Source organism: Morus notabilis, unplaced genomic scaffold (genome assembly GCF_000414095.1).
Source record: "Morus notabilis unplaced genomic scaffold, ASM41409v2 Scaffold355, whole genome shotgun sequence".
In the NCBI taxonomy this organism is placed as follows: Eukaryota; Viridiplantae; Streptophyta; class Magnoliopsida; order Rosales; family Moraceae; genus Morus; species Morus notabilis.
Window position 1 is genome coordinate 58,624 of NW_010360877.1, and position 22,023 is coordinate 80,646.

The 22,023-nt window shown below is 32.0% G+C and overlaps 3 protein-coding genes across 3 annotated transcripts in view; 2 read left to right on the plus strand and 1 right to left on the minus strand.

Moving 5' to 3' along the window:
* Positions 1–1,076: 1,076 nt before the first annotated feature.
* Positions 1,077–3,731, minus strand: LOC112091474 (uncharacterized membrane protein YuiD). Its single transcript, XM_024165198.1, has 2 exons — positions 3,030–3,731; positions 1,077–1,814 (listed from the first exon to the last, which is right to left on the minus strand). The coding sequence occupies exons 1-2, from the start codon at positions 3,636–3,638 to the stop codon at positions 1,653–1,655; spliced, it is 771 nt and encodes a 256-aa protein (XP_024020966.1). The 5' UTR covers positions 3,639–3,731; the 3' UTR covers positions 1,077–1,652.
* A 7,350-nt stretch (positions 3,732–11,081) lies between these two features.
* LOC21400552 (dynamin-related protein 5A) lies at positions 11,082–16,732 on the plus strand. Its single transcript, XM_010097452.2, has 16 exons — positions 11,082–11,309; positions 11,402–11,465; positions 11,548–11,652; positions 11,818–11,922; positions 12,063–12,113; positions 12,214–12,275; positions 12,537–12,627; positions 12,774–12,838; positions 13,216–13,410; positions 13,622–13,741; positions 13,947–14,017; positions 14,131–14,356; positions 14,705–14,755; positions 15,008–15,236; positions 15,569–15,708; positions 15,823–16,732. Exons 1-16 carry the CDS (start codon positions 11,181–11,183, stop codon positions 15,949–15,951), a joined length of 1,833 nt encoding a protein of 610 aa, XP_010095754.1. The 5' UTR covers positions 11,082–11,180; the 3' UTR covers positions 15,952–16,732.
* Positions 16,733–19,519: 2,787 nt separating this feature from the next.
* Positions 19,520–22,023, plus strand: part of LOC21400553 (O-acyltransferase WSD1) — a 4,352-nt gene continuing 1,848 nt past the window's right edge. Inside the window, exons 1-4 of the mRNA XM_024165199.1 lie at positions 19,520–19,926; positions 20,474–21,094; positions 21,305–21,371; positions 21,785–22,018. Coding sequence (XP_024020967.1) covers positions 19,543–19,926; positions 20,474–21,094; positions 21,305–21,371; positions 21,785–22,018 — 1,306 coding nt within the window. The 5' untranslated portion in view covers positions 19,520–19,542. The remainder of the gene's footprint in view (positions 19,927–20,473; positions 21,095–21,304; positions 21,372–21,784; positions 22,019–22,023) is intronic.

Here is a 22,023-nt window from a genome sequence, read left to right on the forward strand (position 1 = left end):
AAATCTATTGTAGGGTATCCTTGTTGAAAGTAAAATGTATGCAAAATAAACAATCATATATATATATATATATATATATATATATATACAAATTTAGTGTTTTAAGACAAAGCCCTATGGCACTTTTTGTTTTCGATTGTAAAACTCTATGTATTTGGCAATTCTTAAAAAGTACTATACTACAATTTTTTTGTATATTTTTTCATATTTTTTACTTTTTAAAAAAAAATAATAATGTACTAACACCCTCACTAAAATCAAAGGATGGTTCCGATTTTTGCCACTGTCTCTGACGGTGTCTTGCCGCATTGCCATCCCTACTCTTCCCACGTTTTCTTTCATGCGTTACCATCCAACAAAGTGTTAAATAACATATAATCCCTCTGGCTTTCCTTCACTTCTATTTTGAAATGCATTTATACATACAACACTCTCACTTCATTTTGGTTTTTTTTTGTCAAGCCAAAGCAAAATATGAAGGAATAAACGACGAGATTTTCTTTGTCATCTCAACATATACAGAGACGGATGTGCCACCATGCATTTGCTCAGCCTAAAGTTTGGATTCTTCTGCCTTAGATTTCATCACAAAGCTAGGAAATGATAGAGACAAGTCCCTGAAGAAACATATAAACAATGTCATATACCTAATAAAAAATGCAACTGCTGATGCTCATATGTGGCTTTGCAAGTCATGTTTTTCAGTAAAAGACTTTTTGCTACATATTCCTTCACTGATCTTCATCAATCCTGCCATCTCATTTTGTTTCTGCTTCATTGAATGTCTGTATAGCATACAATGAAGTGTGAAAACAAGGACAAAATCTGTAAAATGCATGTTCCTATGAACAGCAGAGTGATTGGATTGAGACCTGTCTACAATCATTTCCACAAACATCATCCGATAAACCATCTCCTTCGCTTTTATTACGAGAGCTACGTACACTTTGTCACCGTAAAATTTCAATATGAATGAAAAAGAAGATAAAAAGAAGAAAAAATCACACGCTGTTGTTAACTCTGTATCAGAACAATAATTAAGCTACATACACTCTACACAGTAATGTTTCGTTGACACAAAACTAGCATGCTGCCTTGCAAGCAGAAATTTTCATTAAAAATGATAAGATTCAGAGTATTATCACATGATATAAAATCTTTTCTGTTTCACGATAAAACAACAATTAAGTGGGATTTCGGATGAAAAGGAAAAAGAAGAAGGAGCTATTTGGTTATTGTTCTGATACAGAGTTGACACGAGCGGATGAAAGTCGATTATTTAATAAGTGTTTGGCGACAACTACAACCAAAGTCGGGTAGTGGACCGTTCAACTACAACTTCTGGAATCCTCTATAGATGACTCTCATTCTGTGGAGAACAAATGGAATTTTGCAGACAATGAGTACAAACAATATCTTAATGTCAGAACCTTGTCACAGGGTTCTCCAACATGTGCCTAAGTTCCATCTATGAATCAGACGAGTAGTTTCCCAGAAGAAAGCAATTCTAATATTCATTTTTCAATAGCTCAATTTCTCTTGTACAATTGAAGGAATAATAGAAACATAATAACACCACACGCCATGTAACTATAGCAACTGGTGTAAGTCATCATCGACGAATTTGACCAAAATTGCCTGCGAAACGTAGTTTAGGTTGCAACTAAGAAACCCTGACAACAGACACAAGCAACCACAAGCCCGAGGAGAGCTCCGGCTAGGACTTGGGATGGCGTATGGCCGAGGAGTTCTTTCAGCTTCCTTTGGCTGATGGGATGCCCTTGAAACAAGTCCTCAACGATCATGTTAAGAACCTGTTAAGTAATTACGCATTCACATAAAGATTAATGATTCACAAAAGTTAAATAAAAAATTATTCTAACAAAAGAGCGGGAGAGATTGAAGCTTATGACAAGTTCTAAACTCAAATGCATGCCGAATTGTAGCGCACACGAAATAAGCATAAAGTTTGTAAAGTGACTAGCTTTCTATTAAACTACCGAGACCAACATAAAGATAGTTTGAAGAATTAACATGTTTTGGTTAAAGATTAATCTGTGAATTTCATTTAATTAATTATATATTCTCCTCTCTAATTTTCAGTACACAAACAATTGAGAAAAATATGTCACTTGTCCTGGCAAGACATACGACGTGACACGTAAAAACCAGATCACTCTTTTAACAACTCTAAAAGGGGAGGTCAAAAGAAGTATAAGAGTACCTTCATAGTTTCAACATAATCCAAGACTCCAACAAAAATAGCCAACTGGCTGATTGTACAAAATACACTAAATCCTCATTTGATCAATGATTGAAACATGCAAGTTTAACTCCAAACTATATTTCAATTATCATGAAGCAGACATAAGAAAACATGCGTTTTGCCACTTTTAAATGTAGAAAAAAAGATGATCCAATCCGTAGGTACTACGAAAGTGAAAAGTTTAACCTTGGCAGCTTTAACCTTTTGAAACTCATAGTCCTATATAACCATAAGAGAATTGAGATCACTGAAAATTAAAGCATATCAGCTTCCATCCATTTAACACCCACATTAAAGCCTAATATAACTCATTTCACAGATTCATATGACCAACTTCTAGGCTTAAATTTGAACCTTCAGAACACATGATCCAGTCTCCACTCTAACATAAACTCCTATTACTCACAGCCAGCCAATGCACTCATACAAACATCTCAAAGTCCCAAACATGTAATGTATCTCTTGCCTTAACAAAAGTTGCAATCCATCATTTAATCCTAAACCATACCAAAAATTGGGGCCAAGATTTTCGCATCCCAAAATTTTATTTTATTTTGCCTTTTGAGGATCCCTATCCTCTTTCCTTTGTCATTCATTTCATCATCAACAGAAGTAAGTTTCCAAAAAAGAAAAAAAAAAAAACACAATAACTAACGCAACAAGTATAAGTACTACACCCCAATAAAAGAAACTTCTAAATTCAAATTTTTTTGATAGAAAACCCCGCTGCAAAATGGTTTGAATTATAGTAAAATTTCCTTACCTCAGCTTGCATACCAGCATGCCGACGAACCCCAATAGCATCATACATAACAATAAGGCTAAACCCCAAGCAAACCGGGAACAACGAATCGGCGACGCCGTGGCAGAGCGCGACCGACGTCGACAAGGCCGTGCAGAGAGCCGAGTGCGACGAGGGCATTCCGCCGGAGGCAAACAACAATCTCAAGTCCCACTTCCTCTCCACAAAGAAGTTCAACACCACCTTAATCGACTGCGCCGCCAGCCATGCGAGCAGCCCCGAGACGAACGTCGGGTTCGCCGCCAGCTGCGCGACGAAGGGACTGATCTTCACCCGCGCCGTCGCCGTCACGCTCAGCAGCGCCATTCCTAGCCCGTCGCTCCGCAGACACCTGACGCCATTGGCGTCTGGGAAAGCTGGGCCTTTGATGAAGCTTTGGATGGTTCGCTTCAATGGGTGTTCGGGAAAAGAGGATTTTAGTGTTGGGTCGTCGGGATTTGAGGGAGTTTTTGCGTGGGAGAGTGAGATTGAAGAAGAGGCTCTTCTTTTGTTTGTTTGGGTGGAGTTGAAGACGGAAAAATGGCGTCTTAAGGAAGTGAATGTGGTGGGTTTTGTTAGTACGGAGTCCATAAAGATGGGGGGACTAGGATTGCGGAGTTCTCGTCAGCATTTCGGAGGAGAGAGAAACAGAGAGAAGAGGAAGAGAGAGAGAGAGATTTTGGAAAAGGCTCGAAACAGAGAGAGAGAAGTTGCTCGCCAAATCTTTCTTTATAAGGGGATAAGACTGTTGGAGCAATGAGTCGTTGTTTTTGTTGAAATTACTGCAATGCCATTGATTTGCGTCCAAAGTCGTATGATAATGATCAACGAATATGCTAAGAGGTAAACGGATTTATGCTAGTTGGGGAAATGTTGGTCCATAACCTCTTCACCTTCAGTCATACATCAGATTGCGGCTGGTAGTGGATCAAATTTTCCTTATTTGGGTGTAAAGGGAGTCAGTACCCAAATTACCCTTGTGCAATTGAACAATAATTATATATATTTTTTGATAAAAGGAAATTTCATCACTAAAATGAATGAAATACGTACTTGACATAAAATCGCAAATAACTCTGAATACAATGAAATTTAATCTGAATAACTGGATCTATTTATCAAAATAATAATAGTATAAGGACGAATAATAATATCGATATCTAAAAGGGAAAATTCTGATCAACACATAAAAATCGAGCATAATCCAAGTTTGTTGAAAGAGACCAAACAGTCGAATCCGCTCGGTACATAATAATTGGTATATTTAGGGTGTTTTCACTTCTTCTCAATGTTAGGAAAGGGAAATGATCTAGCAAAAAGTATAAAAAAAAGTGAAATTAGGGGTGTTCATTAAATCCGCTAATCTGATCAATCTGCATAATCCAATACGTTACTACGGATTGGATTGGATTAAAAGAATTTTATATTGATAACAGATTGAGATTTTCCTAATCTAAAATAATAGATTAGATTGCGGATTGAGTATTTCTCACTCCGTATAATCTGTCAATCCGAACTATATATAATATATATATTTTTCTATATATGTTTAAATAACATATGTAACCGATTTTTTTTTTCAATTATATAATCATATATATAATTAAGTGTATATGTGATTATGTATGAACTTTCAATATTATTTTAATTTTATGCTATGTTATGTTTGTGTTTAATTTTGTTATTAATTTATGAGAATATTGAAAAAGAGATGGAATACAAAAGTTAAGGTCTAAAATGTACGCTAATCCGTGAGTCCGCATAATTCAATTCGTGAAATTTATTGTAGATTAGATTAGTTTGAGAGTCTAACAAATTAGTAACGGATTAAGATTTTTTAATTTATTAGATTGCGGGTTGACTCATAATCCGCACAATTCGATCCCTAAGTGTAATGAGAAAGACAACAAAAAATTTGAATTTGACTCAACTTTCAAGTGAATATTTACCTATTAATAATTGGAATTGCATTTTTCCATTGTTCACATGTTTTTCTTTTATTTCTTTTTTATTTTTTTGGAAGCTATTGATACTTAATGACAATTTAGAGGCATACTATTATTAGATTCTAGAGAGAAATTTAAACTGTTTTTTTATTTAATTTATTGAGATTTTCTTTAGTATGCCTCTTGTTTTGGACTATCTAGTTCAAGGAAAAAAAACGTTTGACTATGCATAGATTGACTCTCATACTGAGGGTATATTGGCTTAGTTTGGTAGTACTGTAGATTTTAAAAAAATTACTTTTAGCTGTGCTGAAGGAAGAAGCAGCTGTTACAAAAAGCAGCTGAGTGTTTGATAAACTATAATTATAGTAGTTGTGCTAGTTCTAAAATCAATGTAATAGCGTTTGGTAAATTATGAGGTTGAATTGCTATGAATAGTTAAAAATTACGACTATATTAGTATAAAATAATTAATTATAAAGAGTAGGTTCCCATCTTGTGTCAAATTCGCATCGAAAAAAGAAATAATGGTTTATATTATACTATAATATAATGTATATAATTACAATATAATACAAAAAAACTATTATTATCTGATATATAATATAATAATATTAATAAAATAATAACTGAAATAATTAAAAATAACGATTATATTATATTATACTATAATATAATATATATAATTACAATATAATGTATATTTATTATTATATTTTATATAATACAATAAAACTATTATTAAATAACATATTATATAACTATGATATAGAATATAATAATATATAATATATTATATTATATTATCATTATTATATTATATTAAACAAATATATTATAATTAATATATTATATAACCATAATGTTGTGTAATACACTATAATAAATAATAATATTAGAATTATAAGATTATATTAATATTTAATTATATTAATTATTACATTAGTATTAATATAATAAACATAGTTATATTAATACAATATAATATATAATATTATTATAAAATAATAATTATAATATCATATTATAATTATATTATAATTATAATATCATATTATAAGAATAATTATAATATTATTATAATATCATGTTATATGATAAAATAATAATATTAGAGTTATTAATATAATTATGATATTATTTATTATAATATTACTATTATATTATATTATACTATATTACGACTTTGAATTTTAAATTAGGAAGATTGTAAATTTTAAATTTCATTAGGGGTATTATAGGTATTATAAAAGTTTCATTAATTATGTTATGCTAATTCCCACACAATCTAAAAGCTAAAGTTGTCTTTAGGCTGCTTCTGATTTTTACAGTAAATTCTTGAAAAATTATTTAAAAATAACTTTTAAGGAGATTTACCAAACACTAAAATTAACTTATGCTACAAATAGTAGCTTATTTTAAGAGGAAAAAGTAATACCAAACTAAGTCATTCTCTAATCGTTCACAAGCCCACGTCATAGTAGAAATTATAGTGCCAAATAAAAACAACAACAAACACACGTGGCCAAATCCAATTCGCTGTAATATGACAAAACCCAATTATTTTTACAGCTCAGCTTTTCTTTCCTTCAAATTCCTATTAATTTCTCATTTTTGTTTTTCTCTGCAACTTCATCTTCTTCCATTTTTTTTTTCAAAAAATTCAACTTTTTCCTCTACAGCCATCACCATCCTTTCTCTTATCTTAACCCAACACAAATACATACCTATGAAGTTTCAAATTTATTCCTTGCAAGTTTCAAATTTATTCACCAGAAATGATTATTACCAAAAATTAATAATGATAATAAAAAAAACCATGTCCGAATTTTTCTTTCCCTTCACCCATGTCAGATTTCACTTGTAAACACGTGGAACGCGTTTGAAATTTGTTATAAAATAATTTTATTTTTTGTACAAAAATAAAAATAAAAACGTTTTTAGTTTCAGTCAGTAATCATTTTTAAAAATGCGTTTGGTAATTTCATCTAGAAATTATTTTCAGTATAAAAAAACTCATTAATATATATTTCTCTCTTTATGCTCGACAGAGGAGAAAACGAAAATAAAAAATGAAAAACGACTAAAAATCATTTTTTATTTCTCTCTCATTTACACTAAATTAAAAAATAATTTTCATTTTCATTTTTTATTTTTATTACGCCAAATGACGTTTTGGAAACGTTTTTATTTTTTTTTCAAAAAACGAAATCAATCTAAACACGGTCATAAAGTTTTTAAATGAAAAGAATTTCTTCTTCTCCTTCACTTACAGACAAAAAACAAAACAAAAAAACAAAACAAAAAAAAAAACCTCCACTTGCAGACACATGTGAGTTTCACATCAGAAAAAAGGCTCAGATCAAAGTTCAAAATTCAAAGAACGTAAACAACTCCATTATACCAAATGAGATAGTTATTTGGCAAAGATTATGGACTGCTAAATTTGCAACTTCTTTAGACATTTCTTAATGACTATCTTCCTTCAGATTCCTTACGAAAACCAAAAAAAAAAAAAAAAAGAAAAAAAAAAAAGAAAGGAGCTTTCTTTTTAAGACAGCCAAGATCTCGTCCTCCTCTACTAACATCCGCTCCTTATAAGGTTTTACTTCTATTTGGACGGTAATTGGCGTCCGACAGTACAACTCGGAAGTTCATAGTCTATCAAGGAGAGAGACGGCGTTGTTGGGATTGAAAAAAAAAAAAAATGCTTAGCGACACAACACCATCACTAATAGAAATTAAAGCATTGTTTGAAATTGAAGGAAGTAAATGAATTTCCCCGCACCACTCCAACTGAGAAAAGAGAATTTTCTTTAAAAAAAAAAAGAAAGATTACAAACAATGCTAAGAGCCGCTTATTTTAATCAATGGAGGAGAAAAAAAGAGCATGCCGGTAGTCAAAAAAAAAAAAAAAAAAAAAAAAAAAAAAAAAAAAAAGAGAAGAGAAAATCTCAATTTTATTTTAAGCCCAACTTTTACAATAAAGATTAGAGAAGGAGAGAAATAACATATTTGATATTATATTTAGTAGATTATTTTTTTAAATAGTAAATTATAGCATGATTTAATATTTTAAGTATCTAACATTAATAAAAATTAAAAAATACTTCTAAACTTCTTTTTCCACATCTCTCTTTCTCCTTAAACTTCAGTATTTTTAAAAAATAGTAAAGTATAACATTATTTTAAAAAAAAAAAATAGGTAGATTATAGAATATTTTTGTATAAAAGATAGATTATGGCTAGCACTGAGGACTGGTGGCTGACTCCGGCGGCTGTTTTTTGGCAAATGTTTTTCGGCGACCGTTTAATATTGTATTTACCAGTAAAAATAATATTTATTCGAGAACGGCGACCGTTTAACATTGTATTTACCAGTAAATACCGTTTACTAGTAAATATCATATTTATCAGAAATTATGGCCACCGACTCCGGCGACCATTTAACACTGCATTTATCGGTAAATATCATATTCATCTAAAATTCTGGCCACCAAAACTTGTGAACATTTAATAATATATTTATTGATAAATACTGTATTTTCCAATAAATATCGTATTTACAAGTAAAAATCATATTTCTCTGAAAATCCGGCCATCGACTTGGCTGACCGTTTAACATTGTATTTACCAGTGAATACCGTATTTACTAATAAAAATCATATTTATCTGAAAAGTCAGCCAACAACCCTGGCAACCGTTTAACACTATATTACTAGTAAATGCCGTATTTACCAGTAAATACTATATTCACAAATCACAAAAAATTATATATGCAACAATTTTGTATCCATAAATTCTCATATCACATAATTTTTTTCTAATCTCCAAGCATAAAATACATAAGGTAAGAAGAGAGAGCGGAGGAGAGAGAGAGGGTTTCATGGTGACGGGAGGGAAGAAGAAGGATAGAGAAAGGGGAAAAGTCGTGAGAGAAAAGAGAGAGAGCGAGCGAGTATGGGAAGAGAAAAAAGATTGGGAAGAAATTTTAATGGTAAATTGGAAAATAAATTATTCAAAATTAATGATATGTTATAATTTATCAAACTCGATAAATTATGCTATTTGCTTTAAAAACACCTATGAAATATGTTATATCCTGTATTTTCCCTAAAGATTAATGACTAACTAGACTTCACACATAATATACAATCTATTTTAAAGGATAAAAATAAATCCAGGCCCCGTCATTTAAAGATAAAAACAAGCACAGACTTATAAAGATATTTAGTCAATTCACTTAATAAGTTGACCTTTAAGATGAAAGTTTAAATTCTTAAAAAGTCTAGTTTACAAATGGTATCATAACCCAATCAATTTAAACAAGTGGCTCAATCCTTTCAATACAAATCTATTTGTGATGCTAAAGAGCCATCATTTTGCGGGACATGTAAAGAGTAAAAAAGAACCCGAAAATAGAGAATTATAGCTCATGATTCTTTATTTCTGCGATTATATTAGAATCATGTCTTTTTTAACCTGATATATAATAAGAGAAATGAGTTTAGAAATCTTACACTTAAGGCGTCGTGACATTTCATGTAGATCTATTTCGTATAACTTAATTGAATGCCATTTTTAAAGTCTAATTATTTATCCATCTTATTTTTACTTTTTAAAATAGTTTTGGAATAAAACAATCATGTAAGAGTTATTATAATAAATTTCAAATTTTGTACTACAAAATTACATAATAATTATTATAATATCAATTTTTCTATTCTAAAATATTTTAAATTCTGTGCTGTACTTCAACATGACTAGTAAAATTACGTTATATGTCTAAATTTCGTCGTCCGTGTCATTCAAGGCAGGACGTAATTGGAAATAAGAAATAATTACACTACATGCCATAATTATTATGGTCGAATTGAAATTTAGAAAAAAATTCAAATATTTTAAAAACCAAAAACAACATAGCAATTATCAATATCATATTTTGTACCATAAAATTTATTATATAGATTAATGATATTAATTTTTGTTATTCTTAAAATATACTAAAATGTTTGTTATATTTCAAATTTATTACTGAAATTCTTTATTAAAAAAATTACTATTGAGTTTTTGTCTTTATGTGAGAGAAAATGTAGTAACACAAAAAGTTGAATTTGAATTTTTTTGAAAGAAAATACAGTAGTGAAAACTTAAATTGTGATTCAAACTAATAAAATGAACGTGATTAATTATTCGTGTCATTCAAGCTAGGATGTAACTTGAAACAATAAATAATTACACCACATGTTATAATTATTATGGTGGAATTGAAATTTAGAAAAATTTTCAAATATTTTAAAACAAAAATGACATAGAAATTATCAATGTCAAATTTTATACTATAAAATTTATTATATAGTAACTATTTTAATGATATTAATTTTGTTATTCTTAAAATAATTTAAAAATTTTACTATATTTCAATTTTACTAGTGAGATTCTTATAAAAAAATTACTACTAAGATTTTGCAATACACTAAAAAATCCCTTGAAGTAATAGGAAAACATTTAAGAATATCACATAAAAGAGAACATTATTTTATTTCTGCCGTCAACTTAAATTTATTATTTTCTCATTAATAATCTGGTAGAATATTTTGCATATTATATCAGAATATTTTTTTCTAATAGGATATATTTTTTGTAATCTATCAAAAATATGTTTTATATTTTACCAGAATATGTTTTAATGTCATAAATAATAAGATGATAAAAAACAATGGTTATTTTTGAAGAAGTCTTGACAAATACTCCTTAAAAGTACATGAGTCTTAATTTTTATCACTTACTCTTAATTAATACATTTTTAGTGAAATAACTATATAAAAAAGTACTAATTAAAAATAAAAGGTAAAAAATTCCATACTCATAAGTTTAGTAATTTTATTTTATTTCTTGTAATTTTTTCGAAATAATACTGGACTACTCAGGTGATGATTTGGGCCTTTGATGGACCGTTAAAGCCCAAAGTTTGGTCGGTTCAGCCCAGACTGAATATTCAAAATTTCAAACATACGTTTGAAAATTCCACTCTCCTTTTTACGTGTCCTCGTCTACCAATTCCCATTTTCCCGGTTCTTTCGTTCGCCAACCTCCTTTTCCTCTGTTTTAGACACACATTCCGCGTCAATTCAGTCATCTCGCTCCGGCCAAGCCTCTGCTCCCGAACCAGCTCGTCTTCCCGGCCATGGAAAACCTGATCTCGTTGGTGAACAAGATACAGAGAGCCTGCACCGCCCTCGGCGATCACGGCGAAGAAAGCGCCTTGCCTACTCTCTGGGACGCATTGCCATCCATCGCTGTCGTCGGAGGCCAGGTCCTATCTCGATCATCTTTTCATTTGTGATCGTGTTTTATGCATTTTCTTGATTTTCTTTCAACTTGATCTTCTCGATTTCTGGTTTGTAGAGCTCTGGCAAGTCTTCGGTCTTGGAGAGTGTTGTTGGGAAGGATTTTTTGCCTCGTGGATCTGGTAATTTGTGTTCAATTATTTCTTGTCAATTTCTAGTAAGTTTCTTATATTCAATGCTAAAACACATAAACATAATATGCAGGGATTGTTACTCGGCGTCCTCTTGTCTTGCAACTTCATAGGACTGATGAAGGAGGAGAATATGCAGAGTTTATGCACCTCCCAAGGAAAAGGTTCACTGATTTTGGTATAACTCTTCCTCTAAGAAAAAATAAATTCTGATCAGTTTCTTGTTGCGTACTTTTTTTGAACTATTTATTGCCTTAGATTCGGAAAAAAAGTAATTTTAGCTTCTGTGGTTGATGATTATTTGTTTTGGTTTTTTCTAATATGTTAATATTGTATTTCTTAGCTGCTGTGAGGAAGGAGATCTCGGATGAGACCGATCGCGAGACTGGTCGCAGCAGCAAGCAAATTTCTAGCGTTCCAATCCATCTCAGTATCTACTCTCCAAATGGTATAGAAATGCGCTCTTTCAATTATTTGGGGATCATAAGCTATTTAATCTAGGAATTGTCTCTTTCTTGTAAATGTTGGTGTAACAATGTTTTGCGTCAACTGTTCTCATGTATTCTTACGCTTGTTTGACTCTGGCAGTTGTGAACTTGACATTGATTGATCTTCCTGGACTTACGAAAGTAGCTGTTGGTAAGTAATGTGGCAAAGCTTCTGCTAGCTAGTTAGCAATACATAACTGCACTATAATTTCGTGTATTTAATTGACATTATGCTAATTCTCGTCTTTCAGAGGGTCAACCGGATAGCATTGTACAGGACATCGAGAATATGGTTCGGTCATTCATTGAGAAGGTATCTGGTTGCACTTGCATCATTTTTGACATGTTTATCAACTGTTTGGTAGTTAAATTTTCTTAATGAAATGGTATTACTTGAACTTCCTATGTACTTTTGAGCTACTTTGAGGTTGAGTTAACTTTAGGAAAACATACTTTTGATATTTATTTTTGGTATAATTGAAGATTTAGGTTATATTTGTGGTTTTCTCTCTTTATGATTTATGGTTGAAGAAAATTTTCTATGCAATCGCTTATTAGGTTAATTTTGTTGCAGCCCAACTGTATTATTCTTGCAATTTCCCCTGCCAACCAGGATCTTGCCACATCTGATGCAATTAAAATCTCCCGCGAAGTAGACCCCAGAGGTAAGAGTGGAACAATTCCTTATAGTAATGGATGATATTAGCTCAGTTGTGTTTGATATCAATATAGATGTAGTAGAATGGATGAATTCGTTGCTGATGTCATTTATGTGGTGTACCATAAGTTTCTTTGGTTATCATTTATTCAGGGGAGAGGACGTTTGGAGTTTTGACAAAGATTGACCTTATGGACAAGGGTACTAATGCGGTTGATGTAAGTTTTATTCTAGATTCGTAGCCAAAAATTAGTTTTAAAATATTAACTTAAACAACAAGGAATCATCATGATATAGGATCAAGTTATCAAGCGAACCTTTTCTGTTATGGAATAGAAGTATTTAGGACCTTAGAAGATCTCACCTTTCATTCCACTTTTAAAAATAAAAAAAAAGGAAGAGAAAATCATTGTTCGAAGTATGCTTTAATGTGGTTTCACCAACTGTGTTTTTTGTTGTTGTTGTTATGTTATTTTCTGCGATAAATATGGTATTATTTTGTTTTGTATTTTTCTGTCAGAGTTCTATTTTTTTTTAAATTTTTTATGGCTTCTGCTTGTTAAACTTCCTCCTATCCTTTCTCTCTTTTTCTTAGATCTTGGAAGGAAAATCATATAAGCTTCAGTTTCCTTGGATTGGTGTTGTTAATCGCTCCCAAGCTGATATCAACAAGAGTGTTGATATGATTGCTGCTCGACGTAGAGAGCGCGAGTATTTTGCTAATACCCCCGAGTACAAGCATCTTGCTCATCGGATGGGTTCTGAGCATTTAGGAAAGATGCTTTCTAAGGTATAATTGTTTCTATTCATTTTTGTTTCCTCAATGGATGTACATTTGGTTGGACATATAATGCATGATTATCTATTGTTTGGAGCTATAAATACAGACATACAGCAAATGCGCCTCGCTGTTGCTTTCAATATTCCATTTGAGGTAATATTCAGTGTTCTCTTTCTTTTATATAATTCCTTACATGAAATTTCTGTGATCATCTTTTCAGCATTTAGAAACTGTGATTAAGTCTCGAATTCCAAGCCTTCAGTCTCTTATTAGCAAGACTATTGCGGAGCTGGAGTCAGAATTGAGCCGTCTTGGGAGGCCCGTTGCTACTGATGCCGGGGTAGGAAGTGAACTTTTGTGTTTTTTTCTCTGTTTTTCCTTTGATTCAGTGTACTGATATTTATGTCACAATGAATGTTGGAATACCCCTTTTCGTCCTTTAGTGGCTTGCCTTTTTCTTGCTTTCTGCTCTTTAAGACTTCGCGCACCTTTGAAAGATTAGTAATATTATTATTGTTATTCATTTATTTATTTTTGTAATGCAGGGAAAGCTATACATGATTTTGGAAATCTGTCGTACTTTTGATCAGATATTTAAAGAGCACCTTGATGGCGTGTACGTTTTCTTGCACTCTAAGTATTGTTGTTAATTTATTATTATTGTTATTATTTTCATGTCACTAGGGTTTGGAGTTCAAGCCTTTGACTTGTGATAAATGACATCTCCAGGCGGCCCGGGGGTGATAAAATCTACGGTGTTTTTGATAATCAATTTCCAGCTGCTTTGAAGAGGTTGCAGTTGGACAAACATCTTTCAATGGATAATGTACGAAAGATAATTACCGAAGCAGATGGATATCAACCTCATCTAATTGCTCCCGAACAAGGATACCGGCGTCTGGTTGAATCTTCCATAATATGCATCAGAGGTCCTGCTGAGGCAGCTGTTGATGCGGTATATTTTCTAGAGAAATATTCTTAAATATTTGTAGTATCTTTTAGAGTTTTTTTTTTTTGTTTTGTTTTTTTTTTAATACGTGATTTCTTGCAGCAATTAAAACCATGAAACAATTTTTTACCTCTTCAATACCTTTTCAAAGTGAGAGGTTACTGCTTTCTTTACAAGTTTTCTATGATCGAATCTCAAAAGGCCTTTGTCGCGTGTTTGCTTCATGTTTTTACTAATGCTGGTGCTTTGATTGTCAATAGTATTGTTTTCTATGTGGCATGTGTTACTGCGGAAGTGTTTCCTATGGATGTTGAAATTTTGTTTGCTTGACATCATGTTTTCCTTGTGATTTAGGTACATGGTATATTAAAGGAACTGATTCACAAGTCTCTTGGTGAGACCATGGTAAGTCCTCCGGCATACTGAACTACTTGATTAATTTCAGTGAGCTTTGTTTGATTGGTTGGTCAAATGACCTATGAAAAATGAGTTAGTTGGAAACATACGGGACAAGGTTGATAGATGAAAGAAGTTATCTAGCAGTACTTGCCTGTATTGAACACCGAGCATTGCCTATGATGAAAGTTCTTATTCAACATAGGTTATCAGATTTTCCTAGATGTAACTGACTGGAATTTTCTTTTGTTGTTTGTATAGGAACTAAAGCAGTATCCCAGTTTGAGAGTGGAAGTTGGGAATGCAGCTATTGAATCATTGGACAGGTTGAGACAAGAAAGCAAGAAAGCAACTCTTCAGTTGGTCGATATGGAGTGTGGCTACCTGACTGTTGAGTTCTTCCGTAAGCTTCCTCAAGATATTGAAAAGGGTGGAAATCCAACACACTCAATTTTCGATAGATACAATGACGCATATCTCCGTCGTGTTGGTAAGTTGCTAAAAGTATTACCATCTCCTCGACTATGAGTTCTAAGTTTGAACAGCTTACAAAAAAATGTGGAAATACGCCGTCAGGATAACTTGTATGTCTTAAGCAGTAGTGCAATCTCGCCCATTTGGTTATTTTAGTACTAATCAAGTATAGCACTGCTGTTTAGGGGTTTACAATGGACTTGCCTATCATTCTCTATTGTTAGATTTAGTGATTTAGTGCAATCTCGTCCATTTAGTGATTTTTTTTTTTTTTTTGGCTAAAACGTTGATTACACTTTTAAAGACGATTTTTCTTCTAATTTAGTTTCTTATGTTGGATCCAAACAGGAAGTGTTGTATTATCCTATGTCAACATGGCTTGTGCAAGTTTAAGGAATGCCATACCAAAGTCAATTGTCTATTGCCAAGTACGGGAGGCCAAACGTAGTTTACTCGATTACTTTTTCGCAGAGTTGGGTAAAAAAGAGGTAAGGAATTCCTGAACCCCATCTCTAATTGAACTTTTGTGCGAGAAAATTGGGGAAAATTAAAGGAAAGAAGAGCTAGATTATGCTAATTACCTGTCTTAATCTTGTTTGCAGACCAAACAATTGGCTTCACTATTGGATGAAGATCCCGCAGTTATGCAGCGTCGTACATCCCTTGCAAAGAGGCTGGAGTTATATCGAAGTGCGCAGGCAGAGATTGATGCGGTGGCTTGGTCCAAGTAAAAGAATATAATTAAATCAATTTCCCGTTGAAATTTGGTTATAGGATAGCTATCATTCTTTAATTCATGGTTTACCAATTCCTTAGACACTAATGCGAGAAGAGATGCAGTGTGATAGCTCATGTCCCACGGTTTCTTAGGCTGGTTAGCTTAAATGTTACTGTTTCAACGATCTCCGATTATATTCTTTACTATTCATTTCATAATGATGATAATGCCACGCTCCAACTAGGTGAAAACTTGCTCCCTCATTCATAAAAAAGATTGGAGTAGAGCCTTTGAGAATGTTTTACCACCGGTAATCTAGTGGGGGCAGTAAAGCTATTTGGTTTTCTCGAAAAAGTATTGGGTTTGAGTCAGTTCTATCATGATGTACAAGGTAGATGGACAATCCACTTCGCAAGGTAAGCATATGCAATGCAGACGTGCACCCGCAACACCCCTTTGCCCGGATTATCTGGGTGGAACTTGTGTTTTAGCATTATTAACAAGATACCAATGCTAATTAGCATTTATTCTACGAGATGATCTTCGATGAGTTAACTAATTAATGAAGAGCGAGTATGGTAGCACCAGGAATGAAGACGAGGAGAAAACCGTTGATTTCTAATGAATGACTTGCTTCTAATATCCGCTATGGCAGTGGGTCATATTCTTGAATGATTGTTTTTTTTTTTGTTCACCAAACATACAACCGTGTCAAGCATTATTAGAAAAGTGATGCTATAATTGCAAAACCAATGCTAAAATTGGCCACGGCGTTTGACGGTAGAAGTACAATGTTGTACATGTATTTCATTTTTAAGCATCTAGATGACAAAACAAAGGATCTAAGACGTTGAAAGAAAATTCACTTATCAAACAGTAAAAATTGAATGAATTTTAAGATTATTTTAATACAAATGTTAATGTCAACTGTATATATAACATTAAAAAATATGATATAATATGTTATTTTACTTTTTACTTCAATGCATAATGCTATTTAAAATACTAAATTTATTTTTTCTATAATTATTAAGCTTTGAAAGTTGTAAAATTAAACTTTTATTTTTAAAATAATTAGAAAATATAAAAGTGGCAATGATTATATAAAATAGTAAACATTTCAATCAATAGCAATTGAATGTTAAATTTTTCTTATGCTATACTTGATGAGAAATTTGCTATAAAGTATAATATATAAGAAAATTTGGCACAAAAAATATTGTATTAGAGAGTGTTTTCTTACACAAATACTAAATTTGTAATTAGCACATTAATTAACATTGAATTGGTGATGCTCTAACAGATAAAATCGTCTTTGAAAAAAAAAAAAAAAATTGTATGTAGCGTATTCTTACTCTCTTTTTATATTTTTATTTTGGTGAGAATCCTAATGTATTCTTACTTGTCCCTTAATGACTATATAAAAGGGGAAATGATTCAAGTCTTTGTATGTGACCACCCTCTTAGCTACCTCTCTTTAATCATTACTATATATATAATGCCTCTTCCTTTAATAAATACTAAATTATTTAGAAAGAGGGACCTACTTGTTTATCAAATCGACATGATAAACTTATGGGTTATTTTCACAAATGGCCTACGAATTATACGCCCGAATTTTTTATTTTTTATTTTTTTTTTTGAGGGGAATTATACACTCGATTCTAAGTTGGCCATTGACTTTCTGTTTTATACTTCACGTTTTTTCAATATTTGTTGTTGTACTTTTGGCCCTCCGTCTATAATGTGTCCAATTTTGAACGAAAAAGCGTCACACGGGGGGTGACTTTGAAATCACCGAAATTGAAAATTAGGAGCCAACTTGAGATTTGGTGTATACTTCATAATAAAAATTGAACAATTTGAGAGAGATTGTTGTGTTTCTCTCTTCAAAATTTCCACAAAATTTCTCCTTAAACGTCATATACAACCGATCAAATACCTCTTAATTCTTAAGAAAATACGTTGAAAAGCAATATGCATACGGAAGTATAATAAATAAATTCCAATTAATGAATCAAACAAATACTCTTTTTTTTTGTGCTCCTTTTTATTTTTATTTTTTGACTCGAGGTAAACTCGATTCCTATGCTAATTTATTTTCTTCTTTTCACTAGAAATATTCCAATCTTCAAATGAGATTGGGATAAATTTATAAGATATCTCTAACTTCTCTTTTCTCTCTAAAATTAGTCTAAGTAGTCAATTTTGTCTCCTGAAAAGTCTTTCATCAAAACTCACCATGTTCTTTTTTTTTTTTTTTTTTTTTTTTTTTTTTTTTTTTTAATTTTTTTTTTTTTTTTTTTTTTTTTTTTTTTTTTAAATGTCTATCTTTAAATTGGACGACAGGTGTGTTATTTCATAACTTTAAGAATGCCTATAAGAAGAATTTCATTGGAGGAACTGAAATTTTCTCTCTCTAGAATCAATCCTGAATTTTCCACCTAGATTTTTTTTTTTTTGCTGAATGAATTTTCCACCTAGATGCAATCCCTGAACTATAAAAAAACATGTTTGCTTTTTTATTTATTTAATACAAATATATACTTATTTTTCATAAATCATATATAAATATTTGTGAGAATTAGTTTTATCCGTATGTAAATATCTAATGTCTTTTATTTGAATTATATTAGCAGAATGTGTAGTAGGATAAGATAAAAAGATAACATATTATATAACACAATTTGATTAATCCTAAGATCTCCGCCAATATTTTCTATTAAATTTGTTATTTTTACATGATAAAATTCTGATATAATCCGACCATAAAAATTTTACCTTACGTCGATCAAAATGTCGGACAACATTATTGAATGCATACAAAGCATTTGTTTTTTTTTTTTTTTTTTTGGAGTAAAAAGATTTTCAATTGAACATGGCCACAGGTCCACTCCATACTAGAGTCGAGACTCGCTTTGTTGAACTTTTAAGTTAAAAGGCACGTGATAATCAGATTTTTTTTTTTTAAAAAAAAGAGCACGTGATAAAGACAGTACTTTCTTGTCACACTCATGTCTCAAGACCGGACATAGAACATATCGAAGCGTAGCAGGGAAATTTGCGGTAAGATAAAGGAAAAAAGAAAAGAAAAAGAAAAAAAAGAAGCTACAATAATTTTGTTTCTCAATAATCAGATTTGCATATTATTTAAACTTAATGTGATTTGACTCGTCAAAATGTACACTACTTTTTTTATTTTAAAGTTCCAATGAAAATGAAAGCATGGGTGTCCGTCCTTATAAACCCACCTATATATCATTTTGCAACGGAGACTAAACTTACTCTATTTTAACTCTTTTGCCTCAAAGAATTAATAAATATCACATATAATTCCTATTTTAAGATTTCTATTCGATCAATGTGTTGTATAATATTAAGGATGTAGTGATATATTAGACCCATCTTTTGAGTAGAATTGAATCATATTCTTTTTATTGTATTGACGGCCCCAAAATTGTTAAAGCAACAAAAGAAATTGGGACCCGAATGACACCAATGAATATCCCTTTACTTTTCAGCAAAAAAGAAATATATAAGAAGATCCATGCAAACCAAAAAAAAAATGTTAGTAAGAAAATCCTTATAACACAAAGATACATAGATGGGGGAGAGTGTAATTTGGCCATGTAACGACATGGAGTCGGATGAAGATATCAAATTGAGAAAGCAATCTCTGAAACCTATTCAAACAAAAATTCCAAACGGAACATCACCACCACCACCATCACCACCACCACCATCATCATCATCATCATCATCATCATCATCATCATCATCAGAAGAAGAATATGATATTTGTGATGAAGAAGAGAGCGATAAGGAAGAAGAAATGCCGCTAAGTCCGACAAGTCGTTTGTTCCAAGAACCAAAGCTCAATCTGCATGTCGTATCAATCATAGGGCTGAAGAGCAAAATTGACCCCGTGGATGTTAAGGCCAACTTGCCCGACACTTTGCTTAAGAACTATCGCTTCTCTAGTGTGCTGGTAAGAATGCAGCATGCAACTAATTAATTACTTGTCACTCAAGAAAGAAAAGTATCTTCCATGAACCTAATCAAGATAACCTACCATATTCCACAGTTTCCAATATTATAAAATTGTTATAATACAGTATTTTTGTTTTCAGCTTTGTTAATTTACATTATTATCTAAATTATAGTAGCGATTAATATTTAATCTATTTTATAAAATTTTGAATGAGAAACAAAATTATCAGTTATTTCACGAGTTTGAACCAAAATTCTCAATTTAAATTGGGAATCTAATTAGATTTTTTTTTTTTTTTGAAATTTCGAACCACATTCATTTTTTTCCATATCTGAAACACTAATCTAGACTAGATTCCCAATCTAGTGGGAGACAACGTTTGCTAATAGTTGTCAATCTAATTGCAACGTTCTAGTTCTTCCAAACATCAGCTTTCTCTTTTCATCAGTTCATGATCAGAAAAAAGATATATGTGTGTGTATCAATACAAACATATATATTTATACAAACGTTTTGTTTCTCAATTTCCTTGTCATAAACACAGGTTGAGGATGAGGAAGATGGAATTATGAAATGGGTTAGAACAAAAGTGGATTTGGACAAGCACGTCATAATTCCGGAGGTGGACGAATCAGCTCGTTCCACGCGCACATCGGGGGACAAATTTATCGAAGACTACGTTCATGACCTCACCAAAACCTACCTCAACGATGAGATGTCACGGCCTCTTTGGGACCTCCACATTCTCGACATTAAAACCTCCGAGGCCGAGAGCACCGCAATTCTAAGGGTTCACCACTCTCTTGGCGACGGCATATCTCTCATGTCGGTTTTACTCTCTTGCACTCGCCAAACCTCCGACCCCAAGGCTTCGCCGACGCTTATAACTAACAAGAGTAACACCAACAGAAAAAGTGAGATCGAGAAAGGTGGTTTTGCTACAAAATTATTGCTGTTCTTGTTCGGGATCTGGTGGTTTTTAAGGTTGTTCTTGAATACAACAATTGATCTTTTGGTGGTTGCTGTGTCGATGTTCTTGTACCCAAATAAGGGGCTGCCTAAAATTAAAGGTCGTCCCGGTACTACTCAAAGAACTAGTCGGCGAATAGTTTTCAAGAATGTTAGTTTGGATGATCTCAAGTTAGTGAAGAACACATTGAACACGGTAAGCAAATTAGCCTGTTTGTTTTTGAACCATTTTGTTCGAGTATTTTTCTTTAAAAAAATAAAAATTTATATTCAAATTTATGAACAGACCGACCATTTGTCTTTAAAAACAGTTGGCACGCATGTTAATTACATTAAGGATTTTTTTTCTTTTTTAAGATTTGTCACCATTAATCATCAATATTTATGTATGCTTTACCTCTTGCAGACCATAAACGTTGTTGTTGTGGGCGCCACACAGGCTGGATTATCCATGTATTACGATAGAAGATATGGTAAACTTCCATTTTCCATAGATTTATCTTCTTTTTTTTTTCTTAGAATTATTGTTTTTTTTTTTTTTCTTTTTTTCATCTTAGCATCTTAATATATGTTCACATTGGCATGTTTATCAACTACTACAAAGAACCATCAATGAATTATAGTAGTTGATTAGGATGCCTTTCCTTTTTCTTTTAGAATGATTGAATTCATGTTTTGATATGAACAACCTCACTTTATGGTCCATGCCCAATCAATAAATCGTACGATGTTAGGCTTGTGGTCGTGGAGTGAAACTAAGCTCTATTTTTTGAGTAATATTGGGTTAGGTCCTTTTCGTTATGTTGGTGGATATTTGGATTTGTACTATAATCACAGAATCAATAGGGAATGAGATGACAACAATGATTCCTTTTATTTGGAACAGGTCTTGAAAGCAAGATTGACGCTGAAGGACAGAATGAAAAAGAGAACAAAGACAGCAATCCGAAAAAATTAATTCGCCTAAGATCAGTTGTGATTGTTAGCGTGAGACAACTAGTAGGGTTTCAGCTTAGTAATAAAATAGGAAATTGGATAGGCTATGCCCTCCTTCCCTTAAATATTAAATTAAGGGATGATCCATTAGACTACGTTCGAGAAGCCAAAGCTAACCTTGATCGGAAG